Source organism: Neofelis nebulosa, chromosome 2 (assembly GCF_028018385.1).
Source record: "Neofelis nebulosa isolate mNeoNeb1 chromosome 2, mNeoNeb1.pri, whole genome shotgun sequence".
Lineage (NCBI taxonomy): Eukaryota > Metazoa > Chordata > Mammalia > Carnivora > Felidae > Neofelis > Neofelis nebulosa.
The window spans coordinates 22,110,877-22,126,753 of record NC_080783.1 but is presented as its reverse complement, the minus strand read 5'-3'; the positions used below and the strand labels follow the sequence as shown (position 1 = coordinate 22,126,753).

The 15,877-nt window shown below is 35.1% G+C and overlaps 1 protein-coding gene across 3 annotated transcripts in view; it reads right to left on the bottom strand.

Moving 5' to 3' along the window:
- The window catches only part of ABCA12 (ATP binding cassette subfamily A member 12), a 275,110-nt gene that overhangs the window by 84,268 nt on the left and 174,965 nt on the right, over positions 1-15,877 (bottom strand). For all 3 annotated transcript variants that reach the window (XM_058705980.1, XM_058705961.1, XM_058705972.1), the window contains exons 7-9: positions 14,268-14,446; positions 8,090-8,202; positions 3,608-3,683 (exon numbers count right to left, since the gene is read on the bottom strand). In XM_058705980.1, the coding sequence (XP_058561963.1) occupies positions 3,608-3,683; positions 8,090-8,202; positions 14,268-14,446 (368 nt within the window). The remainder of the gene's footprint in view (positions 1-3,607; positions 3,684-8,089; positions 8,203-14,267; positions 14,447-15,877) is intronic.

Sequence of the window (15,877 nt, the reverse complement as noted above, 5' to 3'; positions counted from 1 at the left end):
ATATAAATTAAGTCACATAAAAATAGAACAAAGCTATTTTGTTGAGGTCATTTAAGCTGTTGGTTATTTGGCAATGGATGACTTGGGCATTGGTTGACTTGGGCATTGGTTGACTTGGGCAGTGGCTGACTTGGGCAGTGGCTGACTTGGGCAGTGGTTGACTTGGGCAGTGGTTGACTTGCGCAGTGGCTGACTTGGGCATTGGTTAACTTGGGCATTAAAACACTATGAAGTAGAATATCTTCCTTCATACAACCTAAGTACACACTGGTTCTTCATCCTCTGAGCATTTACCTCTCCATGGGCATTACCATTATATTTAATTATTTTAATATCCAATGATAAGTGATCTTAAGATTATTTCTAGGCACATTCATATGAAAGAAAAAAATTACTGGGCTAGAGTTGTCAGATGAAGTATAGGACTCCTACTTAAACCTGAATTTCAGGTAAACAATGAATAATTTTTCTTTTCTTTTCTTCCTTTTTTTATTAACAATGAATAATTTTCAATGTAAGTACAACCAGTGAGTCTTGTAGATTTTCTTTTCCTTTTTCTCTCCCCCACCTTTAAGTCTGCCAACCCCCCTCTGGGTCTCAGTTTCTTCTCTTGTCAAATGAGAGGTAGAGGGCTGAATTGATCTGCTAATCCCATCCACCTATAACATTCTTCAAATAAATTTAAATTTATTTAATTGTGATTTTAAAAATAGGGGAATCTAACAACAATGTAAGTTCCTTTTGTTTTCCTTTAAACAACCAATTCCGTATTTTCAAATTAACCACTTTCAGGTTTTCTTTCACCGTGACCGGCATATGAGAAGACAGCCTAAGGTTTCTGAGGCATAAGTTCACGTGAGTAAGTATGTGTGTGTTGCATATGCCCAGCCACTTCAACTCTTAGGCTGCCTCTCTATTTGTTTTGTAATGTCTTCCCTTAGTGTCTCCGATTGAATTTTATGTACAGGAGAGATAGAATAAATGTCAACAGCTGATTTGGGGACCATCTGCTTTGCATCAAACTGCACAATACACAAATTAACTAGTTCTGTCAGATGTTTAATTTAGATTTTATTCAAATACTAATGGAAGAGACTTATCCTGGTGTAGCTAGAAACACATAAGAAAATGTATTCATTAACGTTAAAGCACTCTTAGGATATTTAGATGTGGGTTAATACAACCAGATCCTGGAAGAACTTTAAAAAGAAAAAAAACAAGAGCACCTGGGTGGCTCAGTCAGTTAAGTGTCTGACTTTGGCTCAAGTCATGATCTCAGGTTCGTGAGTTTGAGCCTTGTGTCGGGCTCTATGCTGACAGCTCAGAGCCTGGAGCCTTGTTTGGATTCTGCATCTCCTTCTCTCTCTGCCCCTCCCCCACTCACTCACTGTCTCTCTCCCTCTCTCTCTCTCTCAAAAATAAATATTAAAAAAAAAAAAAAAACTAAAAAAGGAAAAAGAAAAAAAATCTATGGCAAGAAAAGTCTCTAATTTGGCAGAGTAGAGTTAATTGGTCAGATAGCTAACCTCCATTTAAATACAGCTGATAGCCTCCACATAAAAAAAAAAAAAAAAAAAAAAAAAAAAAAAAAGTAACCATTTCCAAGCCCTCTTGCTTTTTCTTAGGCATTTCCCTGGCCAGACTCTCTCCTGCCAATACTGTCTTTCTTTTGTGTTTGTCTTTTTCTCTGTAGTACTTAGTATAGCACTGAGCCATTTGCATCCTAGTACAGTGCTCAATAGCAAAATACCGGTTTAACCTTCTAGGATGGAATGACACAAGGGATTCTCATGGTGAATTTTCAAGCTTAAAATAAAAAAAGTAGAAGAATGTTGCAAGAAAACTGACCTTGAAATATCATCTAAGCCATTTCTCTTAGTTTCAGAAAGAACATTTGATTGCCAAGATTTTGATGATTGGATTTAATATACTCCCCAAATTAAGATTCCACATCTACGTGCCACTGCTTTAGCATAAGCATCCAATTATTCTTATAAACCATTTGATTTATGTGTCTTTTGTACATAATCCTACCTACTTTCCAGGAATGTTTGCGGTAAAAGATGAGTTTATGTGTGTGCATGAGTGAGCATGCATATATGCACACACACACTGAACGATACAAATAATAAACTTAGAACAAAATTAATCAAGATGGAGAAGAGTTATGAGGGAGAGATATTTCAAGCAGCCTTCTTTAGAAAATTCTTGACTAAAACAACTTTTATGCCAAGTATTGCTACTCTGTGATTATTTTAAAATGGGAATGGAAAGGAAGTCCAAAGATAAGAACTCCCTTAACTTCATCAATCTCAACAAGAGCCATGTTAAAAGTATTGAATTCTTCCTAATAAACTGTCAGCTAGCTATCAACAACTACACTGTGGAATTTGTGGTCTGAAGTGCTAGCATCATCAATGCTATGGATGCCTCAAGGCTCTGAGAAAGGTACCTGGTTTCAACAATAAGCATCCAGTTGTCTCAGTTCAAAGGTTTTAAGAAATATATTTTTGATGGCTATATAGGGAATGTGTTTCAAAGACCTGCCTATTTGGAACACGGTGGTCTAGCCAGGGGGAAACTGCCCAAGGCTGCTTGACTGCTCTGGAAGGAGCACTAGTAGGTTCAGCCACCGTAGAGGAGGAGAACGGTGGGAGCAGAAATAGGAGGTGGTTGTTTATGGAAGGGATTTCCCTAGAATTTACCCAGAGTTGACAGCTTCTCATTAAACGGTAGAAAGTTTATAAACAACTGCATAGATCCTATTTTAGAAAAAAAATGGCTAAAAATAAGTCCTACTATTTGATTTTATTTGTACAAATTTCCATCAGCACAGAAATATATCCTTTGGGACTAAAGTCAAACAATTTCAATAGTATAATTTATCAGGCCAAAACAACCTTTACATAACAGGCCATCTAATCCCTAAATTTGCCTTGAGCTATAGGAATTTACTTCAGTCAGCTTCTACAGGCAACCGCGTGCATTTTCTATCATGATTATTACAGTTACTTCAGGGCACTGCTTACATTAATGGTCTTTAGAAGCCAAGGCTGCTGTCATTTCCACTGCCTATTTCTGAGACAACATATTTCCATGCCCCAATAAGAGTACAAAATTATATTATCTATAAACAGTTTTACCTATGCGAATGCTAGGGAAGCAAACCAATTTTGTATTACCTTGACTGGCATGAGAAATACTGTGATTTTTCAAAACCAAAATACATCATGACACGAAAAATTGGATGCTTATCTGTCTTTCATAATGAAAGACCTTAAAGAAGTTGGAAACTGGACCTCTATCTAGATTTTCCTCAGAAACAGAAGGCAACCAATCCAGACAGGACACACTGTTACAACTGAACAGGAGATGCTCATGCCGCATTACCCAAGGGTCACTGGGTAATATGAGAAAATAAGTCTTGACTTCACTATATTTCCAACTATGTCCTTTTCTTTGGTCAGTCAATAGTGAATTTTTCTGTTTCAAAGTCTTACAAATTGATAAAAGAATTATGTTTATAACTTGTGTTGATTGCTTATCCAGACAAGTTACCTACCAACTTAGAAACAGACCAACAGACCAACAGCAAAGAAAGACTTACTGTGCAGCCAGGCTGCTTGGGGATAATAACTGCCCATCTTCCTCACTCCACACATGTGTTGTGTTGCCAGAGCCACCTAAAGAAATGACATTTATATAGGTGAACACTTAACATGCTTGCTTCAAGGAAGTAATTTTCTTAGCAAAACATCATCACAGGTCAAATAAATGGGAAGAAAATACAGAAAAATCTGCAGAATTTTTCTCCAAAGAGTTTTACAAAAGATGTCTATGCTCTTTTTGTTGGAGACATTCAGGATATTTACAGGTAATAGATGCCTGCTAATCAGAAAGCCCTAATGGTCAAGCACATGCATCTCTAAGAACTTCTTTCTCCATTTGTCAAAACATTACATTATTTTATCCTAAAAGCTGTATGCATAGATGACTCTTGAATACTATAATGCACATTGTCTACCACGTGATTTGTTAATCAATGAGGCCAATTTCAGTCTTACAGGTCACTAGATTTTTTTGCTTTCAGTTGTCAAGAATATAGCCTTAGGAAACATCTGCTATCACTAATCTATATTTTCCATCTTTCAAAAAGCAGCCACTGATTTCAACTGAATGCAGCTGTGAATGCAAATTGGCTCATATTAACAGAACCATTCTGAGTGGTCTCAAATAATATGAAGGTTCAAAGTGTGGGAGGCAATCGCTAACTAATGGAAACCATATGGGAAGGTCTAATTCAACACTGTGAATTGCCCCTCGAAGTTAAATAGGTCTCTGATTCCGCTTGCCACATAACACTGTATCATAAAAAGAATAAGTGTGCAACAGAATTCACATGAAAAATTGAACATGAGAGTACTTTTAATGGCTACTGCATAAATAAAAATCATAAATCCAAGGCTTTCATTCAGCCCCTTTAGGGAAAAGGTATCAAGTCTTTCCATCTTCTCTGGAGACAATACTTACTCCTTATAATCCAGTATATTTCAGTGCTGGTATTTTTTAACATTGATCTAATCTCTTTCAATCAGATATTTTATTACTAGTAAGCATTGATAGTTCTCTCACTGTCCCTAGTTAGTGTGTCCTAAAGCCTTCTATAAAGGTCCTACTGCAAATGTATGCAATCATCCATACTTTTCTGGTGCTGATCACTGAGTTGATTTAAATTAGTATGGGCGTGAAAAAGACTATTACTAAATGAAAGACCTCCTTGTCCACCTCTGTATCAGTGGTGTATGAGTAATGTTTGCACCATCCGTAGTATCTAGCACAGGGGCTTTTTCAGTTTTCCTGTTCAGCACAGCAGAATTTTCCGGTGCTCCACTCAAGGTGCAGCTAATATTATTGCTCTAGCGATAGCAATGCATCAGTGAGTTAAAGAACCGAGAATGAAGATACCCAGAATAAATAAACCTAATTAATAATGGTAGTACCTATTATTTCTTGGCATGCATATATAGAAGAATCAAGGATAGGTCTCTTGATATTTCTACATTGCAATGTAAAAGAATATAAACCATTTTTCCAAGATCAAATCTTGCTAAGTTTGAATTCTTATGTAATGCTGAGCAGGTTTATTGGCATTTGTATACTATGTGGTTACAGAGTTTCTCTTCCTCATCAAGCTGTTAAAATGTGTAACTAACAGAAATTTTACATATCAGTGATAGACTTGGCCCTGATGTTGACTAGGGACATTTCCCCTGAACTATAAAATATCTTAGAAGAAGTAATGTACTAAATAGGCTTTAATGAAGTGGAAACCTTTACAGGTCTTTAAAAAGTGATATTTTACTTCACTTCTGTTTTTATTTGTAGGATTAGATACAATTGAAAATGGTACCCACAGACATAGAAAGAAATCTAGTGCACAGATAACCTCTTTTCATTAGTAAAGATGGGTTTCTACTTCAAGAAGTAATTTCATATAATTTACTACTTTGTCAAAGAGCAAACTTCAATGAGTCACAAAGATAATCCCTGCTCTCAAAACTCGGTGTTTATAAATGGAAATACTAAAGCATATTAGCTGTGAGGCAGGGATCTTCACTGGGGCAGAGCTGAGAATTAAGACAGGAAGTTAGGGGACAATCTTTCTGTTTATTAGAATCTTCATATTTTCATGGTTGCTGAGAAGTCTCCTAAAGAAAACTTGAAGTGTGTTGGATCACAGACAGAAAGGTCTGTAAAAAGCAGAGTGGAGAGAGGAATGGGGGCATGCCTGTTGAAAAACTTATGTGGAAAGGAATTGACATGGTGAATCAAACTCCACAGTGGCTGAAAATGGAAGCCGTTCTGAGGTCTGATGGTGGCAGGTACTTGCATGACCCCAAGAAATAGCCTGGAATCAAGTGTGTATGTCCCAGAAAGTAAATGTGAGTAAGGCCGTCTGGCAAAGAATGCAAGGCAACTGGCTCTGGGGACAGAGAGATCTAATCTTAGTTCAGCCACTTGCTGGGTGGACAGCATAGGCAAAGTGCCCAGCCTCCCTTTGCCTCAGTTTCCTTGTCTGTAAAACAGAATGATAATTCTATCTCATGGACTTATTTTCATGAGAACAGTGATTTAAGGTAGTAAAGCACTTAGCATTGACACAAAAGGCACTATCTCTTATTTTCCTTCTTCAAAAGAGTGGCATGAGATTTTCAAAGCTATCTGGACCCTGTCATACATGAGAACCCAAGCAACTATGCTACGAAACATCACCACACTCCAGCTTAACTGAATATAAAGCCAAAGGAGAAGTGTGTTCGTTTCACGGATATTGCCAAAAGTCATGAAGACCAAGCACAAGGTGGTCTGGGCATCATGGCGGGCATTTGTACTTGGGGCTAGAGACCCCTGCACTGTTGAACCAGGGTCACTGGTTCAGCTTTCAAGGACAAATTTGAGTTCCCTGAAGGATTCCCAGAAATACCTAGAAGAATTTTTCAAAGGCCACAAAATTTCTGCTCAAGCAGGTAGGGATTTGGGGTTAAGGACTTTCAGGAATTGATATTAATGCTACTACATTAATCCTCAGACTGGTGAAGTCACAAGTATAGGAAATTAAAAAACAAACACATGTAAGCACCTCAAATTTTATAAGTAACCACACATTTCTCTGATGTATTTCCTTGTCAACTTGACTGCCCAATGACATGTTTTAATACATGCCCAAATCATTAGCATATTCACAGACATGAAACACGGCCACTGGTAAATATTGAAAACTGAGTTGCACTGTTCACCAGGAAAAGTGTCTGGATAACTCAGTTAATAAGAAGCGTTGCTTCTCTGACTTCTAGCAAGGCACTGATGAGCTTCTGTCCTTTGTAAAAATGTTTTTAACTTTATCCCTTTACTTTATATAATTACAAGGTATGAATCTGAAGATGAAAAGAAAGAGTGGTACGAAGAAACTTGAAATTCTCAAGTCTTCAAAATGCAAATAAAAAAATACAGAGGAAATAATTAGTGTTCGTTGGTGTACTGTCTGGTTTTCTGGCCTGGACTTTTTATTTAAAGAGCAAGCATTTTTTCCAATGTTTGTCAAGACCATTAAATGTTACCACAATCAATCTTGCAAACTAGTCATTAATTCTGTAATTGTAGATATAAAAAAATGCTCTAGCCTAACAGAAATTGGTTTCCAAAGTACGTCAGACTGTCCAATGAGAAGTCTTCGAAGAATATCAAAACCTGCTATTCATATGAAAACTGGTAGTTTAATGAGGAATAGTATAATGAACAATCAGCTTGTGACCTGATGCTCTCAGGATACTTGTAATCCAAAGGTAAAGTCTACATATTTGAAAGCTAACAAACTCAGCTGAGAAAACAGAATTCTAAACTCATTCAGAAGAGGTAAATGCTAACCAAACATTGCACTTGGTACTTCAAAGTAGGTATTTATTCCTTATGGCCCTAAATCTTTGCCTATATGTGTCCGTGTGTATATATATCTGTGTATTTCCATGTGTGTGGTATATAATGCTATTGTGTATATAAAGATGATATTTTCTGACTCACTAGTAACATGCTATAGCTTGTCTTGCTGGGAATGACAGCAGATTTATATCAATATTCACACTCTGATGTCCATCAAGTATTTTCAAGATGGCTGGTTGAGGGTATATTTTTACCAAGGAAAGATTCATCCTGATTAGAAAGCCAATATTTGGAAATGAGGGTAAAAACATTGCAATTCAATGTAGGCTTTTGCTCCAAAAAGTAGTAGAAATCTTTTTGTTGAGGCTTGGTCCTAATATTTACTTTCCATACAAAGCATAAACATAGTTTTATAAGCTAAGAGAAATAATTTTCACCTAAATAAAAATCCTAAAAAGTCACAGCCTTTTTTTCTAGCCATTTCTCATTTTCTTTGATTAGCAAGAGATCCAAATTTAGGTGAGGCAAATTTGCCCACCTAAGAATAATATTATCTATAAATGATTATTTTGGTTGCATTCTGTTTTTTTTTTAATATTTCTAACAGGCTTTGTGACACATAATTGGATATAGTTAGATGGAAATACAGTACCTTGAGCTGGGGAGTCCAAAGTGTACAACAGATGTTTAACAGATTTATGGAGAGTTTTGAAACCTTCGTTAGTTGTGACACGTGGGTAAACCTTCTGCACGACCAGCAGTGCGCTAACGAGTCAAAAAACAATTAAACCAGATTGCATGTCAGGGTTTGCAGACAGAAACCAAAGGTTATTCAAGGAGAAAATGGCTACAGTAAATTATTCTTATAATGTAGAAGACAAGATACTGCTTTTGTTGTTTAATTACTTGTTTATTAATGCAGAAAACATCCCCAAAATGTTCTTGAACCAGACAGAGCATTTTACATTTCCCCGATTCTAAAGACTCAGGACTCAAAGGCCTAAAAGTAAGGGAGTGAAGTTCACATCAATTGTTTCTGTTAAGACTTAAAAATAAGTGGTTAGGAATAGCTATGTCCAATGAAATGATGGCATTGTTTCTATTTAAGGGAAAATTTAAATACTGGAAATTATTTTTATTAAAAATCAAGCCTAGGGGCACCTGGGTGGCTCAATTGGTTGAGTGTCCAATTCTTGATTTGGGCTCGGGTCATGGTCCCAGCCCATGGTCCCAGTTGTGTGACTGAGCCCCACATTGGGCTCCATACTGAGCAAGGAGCCTGCTTAGGATTCTCTCTTTCTCTCCTTCTGCCCCTCTGCCCCTTTCCCTTGTGCTCTCTCTCTCTCTCTCTCTAAAGAAAATAAAATTAAAAAATCAAGCCCAGAGAAAGGACCCCATTTCAGGAATAATAATTATTTAAGCATTTGATAAATATTTATCTGTTGCTGGACAAATGGTAATGTTTTTGAAAAAGAAACGGAGCTTGCCCTAATTAAAGACTGCATTCTATTCTCTAAGTGTCCCATAGGCACTACTCCAGGAGTGGCTCAAAATTAATATCCAGACTAACTGGCACTATTTTCCTAGAGTTTTTATGTTACAAATAAGATGGGTGGTCTGCACTGGGGATGGCCAATCAGCAAATTCACTGATGCTTGAGTTCATTCTACATTTTCAAAAAGCAATTTGTTTCTTAAGAAATGTCTTTTTTATCCCTTTACTGTCATTAGTACATTTTTAAAAAAGCTGTCATTGTACATCTGAATTTTCCAAATACTGTGATTTATATCAATAATCAAGGGCAATGTTTTAACTTACATGAGTAGTAATTAGAACAATAGGCTTCATTAACAATCTGCCATTGTGAAGTTAAATGTACACATGGAACTAATAGTTTTTCCCTATGTATCCTAGTGAACTAAAGGCTCACTCCAGCAACAGATATAGTATGTGCATACACTTTCATGGTTTTCTACAAGTTTTGAAATTTTTAATAGATTAAGATCATTTTAATTTCAGCTCCCTAGTTATGAATAAAAGCTGTATTTAGAAAAGTAAATTGAGTGTCTTCTAGTTTCTAGCATAGTATGAGGTATACAGATAGATATGTGTAAATGTGCATATAAGCATATATGTAATTTTATTTAGTCCTCTAATAATTCCATAAAGTCCATTTTATTTGCCTTGTTTTACAATGGGAAAACTAAACTTTAACAGTTACATAGTATCCAGTTATTCATAACTACAGCTGATTTTGTCTAATTTCAAAGTTTATGTTCTTTCTATTCTTCATCTTGTCTCCGGCATAGAAACTGTGCCCCAACATGGCTGGAGAGGAGAAGGGCAGGACATTTCTGCACAGAGCCCACAGAATTATTAACTTGTTATTGTGTCTGGCCATAGAGGCATGGCTGTGTTTTTTTCATCTCTGCTCTAAACACATAGCAATGGATACCTCAGGCATTTTATATTTGCCCTAAAAATCTCCCGGTTCTGACTTTGTGTTGAACCTTTCTGACCATGGAGACTAGTTAGATGGTCTCAGGTTATAGATTGCCACTAGCTTTCTCCCAAATTGGCCCTCTGCCTAACTCACTTGATCGGTTGTTTCACAGTAACACCTTCAAAGACTGAACAATTGGCAATCTCATTAAAGCTGTCAACATTATTGTTGTTGAGTATCATTAGTAAAATGTCAGTAGACTTAATTCATCTTTTTCTAACAAGACATTTAACTTAAAAATAATGACACTTGGCCCTCATCCTCTCTGAAATCCTTTGAACCCTTCATTGATCAAAATATTTTTATTTTACTTCATAGATTTTTTCCCTGCTCTTTACCATAGAAAAATGGAAGTTATCAAAAGATAACTTATCTTAAAGATAATTTTAAGAGTTCTCATGATTTGGATTTCAGCACAGCTTCCTCATAAATGGTGAAAATCACATATATTTTTTCCATTTATACTTCTTGACTTTTTTGAGATTCTCAGTTTTGCTAATTTATGTCATAATGTTAATATTGTATAATGTGGTTTTGGTGATGGTTTAAAAACAATTTACAACTCAAAAAAGAAAAAGTTGTTGAAGGAAATGACTTCACAGTTTTTGTGAAGTTCATTTATCCCTATTACTTTATCAACAAGAGTAAGATAAACTAGAGACCCTAATTTGGTATATAGCCATTTATGGTGAGGAAATTATGACTCTTAATGACATTGTCAGTTTAATAACAATAAATAATAAAGAAGATTTAACTTTAAAAAATTGTTTATAAAGGGCTCTCCAACAGAAATATAATGCAAGTCACTTATTTAAACTTTATAGTAGTCATGTTAAAAAAGTTAAAAGAAATAGATGAAATTAATTTTATTAAACTATTTTATTAAATCAATACATCCAAAATATTATCACTTCAATAGCCAACCAACATAAAAATTATTAATGAAATATTTTAAGTCTTTTATTGTTCTAAGTTTTCAAAATTCACCACGAATTTTATACTTACGGATCATCTCAATTCAGATACTACATTTTCATTGAAAATATTTATTCTGTATTTAGATTTCATTTCAACTACAGATGAAATGTAGGTTCACATATCAATATTATTCCAAACATACTAAAAGGTTTATCATTAACTGAATCAAATATCAGTGTTTAAAAGTTAAATAAAGTTAAAAATTCAGAGTTTTAGTCAAAATCCACATGTGGTTATCATACTAGAAAGCCGTATTAGATAGTCAAGGGCTATCATATTAGAAAAAAACTAGTGTATAAATCAGTAATACAAAAACAAATTAAATAAATATCCTTTAAAAAAGAATTGCTTAAAGTCAAATGTCATCTACTTTAAAAAAAAGCTATTTCTTTTAGCTATTTCTCTTTTCTTTTTCATTATTATGTAGACTGGTTTACAACATTTGTAATCATTACTGGACAACATGTTCTATTGCATAATGCTATAATATGCAATAATTATATTTTAAATTTTAAGAGAATTAAAACAGCTACAGTGCAATGCTTATCCTATATAATTTAAAAAAATTTTTTTTTATATTTATTTTTTTGAGAAACAGTGTGAGACAAAGTGTGAGTGGGGGAGGGGCAGAGAGAGGAGACACAGAATCCAAAGCAGGCTCCAGGCTGGGTAAGTGGTCAGCACAGAGCCTGATGCGGGGCTCGAACCCATGAACCGTGAGATCATGACCTGAGCCGAAGTCGGACGCTCAACCAACTGAGCCACCCAGGTGCCCCTATCCTATATAATTTACTTCACTAAAATAATGCCTAAAGTATTTTATTTATTTATTTATTTATTTATTTATTTATTTATTTATTTATTTTTAATCCTAAAGTATTTTTTTGGATCTCCTACTTTCTACTAAATATTATTTCGTGGGATTTTTGTTTTTTATTTGTTGTTTCTTAACCAAATTTTGTTGAGGTATAATTCACACACAATAAGATGCACCTATTTTAGGTTATAATTCAGTGAGTTTTAACAAATATATATACTCATGTAACCACCATGCTAATATGATACAAAGCATTTCAATAATCCCCAAAAAGTTGTCTCAGTCTCCCAATAGTTGTCCTGGGATCCACTGATCTAATTTCTAACACTATAAATTAATTTTGCCAATTTGAGAACTTCATATAAATGGAATAATATAATATCTACACATCCAGTAAGTGTTCTTTTTTTGAGGGGGAGGGATCTGGATTCTTTTGCCAGCATAATAGTCATAAAATGTATCCATATTATTGTGTGATTCAGTAATCATTTGTTTTTCTTGTTGAGTAGAATTCCAATATATAAATAAACTATAATTCTTTTGCTGTTTTATTTTTGGATATTTGTTTTTTCTCTCAATTTTTAGTTATCATGAATAAATCTGCTATCAACATAGCATACAAGTCTTCATGTGGACATGTTTTCATTTTCTTGGGTAAATATCCAAGAGTAAAATGCTACATCATATGGGCCTACTATTAACTTCATTAGAAGTTATCACACTGTTTTCCATAGAGTTCTATTTGTTCTACATTCTTGCCAACAATTGAGGTTGTCCATCTTTAAAAATTTTACCCATTCTAGTGAGTGTGTAGTGATGTCTTACTATGGTCTGATAACTATTTTGACTCTTTTTATTGCTACATTATATAATTCAAATGATTCTTTCTCCTTTAACTGATTTACCCATTTCCTTGTTAAGACAGAATATAAATAAGAGTAAGAGGATGAAGTGCCAAAATCATGGGTAAATAAAAATTACCCTAAGTGCTAAAATGAAGACCATTTAGAGAACGAAACTTAATAGCTTGCCCTTCTGTAATTTAGTTATGACATGCTATGGTGGAAAAAGCATAGGACTTGGACTCAGATTCCTTGACTTCAGGTCCTGCCTTTGCCACTTACTAGTTCTAGATACTTGGGGAAGTCATTTGAAAGGGTTTGTTTCCTCTTCTACAAAATGGGGCTATCTGTTGTCTCAATCTCAAAGCATTGTTATGGGATCAAATGAGATTAATGTACCAACATAAGGGCTTATTATAAGGTCTTTGAACAAACATAATATCTTGGAAGCTTTCCAAAGAAGATGAGAACACTGTCTTCTGGTGCTTCAGACATTTTAGATGGAATATATCATGCTCTTAATAACATATTAGAGAGGGAGCCTGCATTCTGGGGTTAGAAAACCCAGGTTTAAACCCTCATTGCTGTATAATCATCAAATATTTAATTTTATGACCCTCTGTTACCTCATTTACAAAATAAATATTAATTTAGCTGTAGGATGTAATGTGGATATATAAAGGGCTCAGTAAAGTGCCTGGTATGTAATAGACACACAATAATTCATGGTTGTTGATGTTGTGTTTTTTTTTAATGCACATTTCCAAATCAGCTAGACAGGAGTCAAAATCAAAACTTAAATATAAGAAGACCAGTAAATCCTAACTGCTGGCATATTCTGAATTCTTTTATAAGGAAAATAACTTTTAAAGGGATTTCTCCTGGGGGCACCTGGGTGGCTCAGTCGGTTAAGCATCCGACTTCAGCTTGGGTTATGATCTCACGGTTCGTAAGTTTGAGCCCTATGTCCGGCTCTGTGCTGACAGCTCAGAGCCTGGAGCCTGCTTCGGATTCTATGTCTGCCTCTCTCTGTCTTTCTGTCCCTCCCCTGATTGCTCTGTCTCTCTCTCAAAAATAAACATTAGAAAAAAATTTAAAGGGATTTCTCCTGCAAAAATAATTCCAAATTTTTGTGTCATATATGTCAAATAAAGCCAAACTAATACACAGGTTTAGAAAGGTCATGTATAGGCTGGCCGCACATGAGGGAAGCCAACCCCATTGAGGTAGCTCAATTCAAAACTCCACCAACAGGTTGTTTCATATTGGATGGTATCAACAAAAACCCAATGGAATAGTTTATTCTTGGGCAGTTTAAATGCTAAATGCACAGAATTCTGGTTGGCCCTGAATGAGTCGGAGCCAATGTTCTAATCTATGACTGGTCCTGTTACACACCTCTTTTTCAGGAGGTCTGTAATACCAACTGACAATACATTTGTTAAGTTACTGTTCCTCCTCACTTCTTCATGTACTTGGATAACCCTGAAGTTCCACTGGTTATTTTTTTCTTTGCTTAACTAATACCCTCATCTTCATTGATAAAATTTGCAAAAAGGTGAAGGATTATCTGCTCCATGTTTAAATTACCTACCTACCAGTGATCCTTACAGGTACCATTACAAAAAAAAAAAAAAAAAAGGCTTCTTTGTGAATAGTAATGTCCCACTTGCTTCTCATATTTTCTTACCTGTTTGCATTTCGAAGAACATCAAGCAGATTGCTCAGTGTCGTCTCATTCTGGAATACACTTGGAAAACTAGAAAGGAGCTGCCACACAGCAGTCTGCTCTTGCACTTGTGAGAAGAAGGACAGCACTTTGACCATTTCCTGAAATACTGTCTTCTGGTTGTTGGGATCGCTTGATATCTTATAAAATAACAAACAGCGCAAAGTGAGAGTTCGGCATTTGTAATCACATGGCTTACTGTTTTGGGAAACATTAAAAATTTAGATTTTCACATAATTCTTTCTGATTGTCATACAATATGAAATCATCCTTTACTCTGAAAAATTATAACCATTTCTAATATTCTTAAACATAATTGGATTTTTTTCCTATGCCTCCAGAAATTAGCATATTTCAAGCTTGGTTAACAGAGCTATGTTTCTATTTATATAAAATATTTTAAATTACATTTTTTAATTCCTTAAAATGAAATTAGGTTCTAGGTAATATTTTTGTTTTTCCCAAGGGTATCTGGTTTAGAAGTTACAGACATATCTTCTCTATATCCATTAGTAGACTTTCTATTATTTGGGTACAGAACCCTTAAAACTATATATATTTACTATTATAATTACACATACATACATACTTAATGGGATAAAATATTTCCAATGTTCTGTTGCGATATCAGGAACTTTAGTATAATAAATGATTTGTATAGTAAATGAATATATATAATAATCACATCTTACAAGCAAGCAAATAACAAAAACCATGACCTTTGGTCTTGCTCTGGATCATAGGACCCAGGTAGTACTTTCAAAGTAAAGTATTTTTTTATTATATTCCCACCCAAAGTAATTTTCTTAATAAACTCAATCATACTGGTAAAGTCAGGCTTTTGTTCAGTTGTAATTGAAGTTCTTTCATGCTGAGAATGTGATTTTGAACAATATATTCTTAAGCACACATTTTACTCTACATGACTGCTGAATTTGTTTAGAAAGCATTTTAAGTGCTCTAAGTTGGATTGGGGTTATTATAACACTGTCTCTAATCCAGTTCATTTGGAAAACTCAGATTACTAAAGATAGTTCAAGCATTCTGAACTTAACAAAAATTACAATAAAATTCAGAGAACCAAGAGGAAAATATCAGAAGTGGACATGTATCATTTATTCTTGCTTATGAAATTTCAAGAAAATTCTGAATATTTTTGAGATCTTTCACCATATGTGGGGTTTTGTTAAATTTGCACATCGTAGTGTAAGAATAGCATATAAAAGTGGTCATTACCACTTTACAGTATAAAGTCTTGGGGCGCCTGGGTGGCGCAGTCGGTTAAGCGTCCGACTTCGGCTCAGGTCACGATCTCACAGTCCGTGAGTTCGAGCCCCGCGTCAGGCTCTGGGCTGATGGCTCGGAGCCTGGAGCCTGTTTCCGATTCTGTGTCTCCCTCTCTCTCTGCCCCTCCCCCGTTCATGCTCTGTCTCTCTCTGTCCCAAAAATAAATAAAAAACGTTGAAAAAAAAATTAAAAAAATAAATAAATAAAGTCCTTACCCCTAATGTACAATGTTTTGGGGGAGAGGAATATATTGTTTCATCAAAAATCAGTTTTTCAAAGTAGGC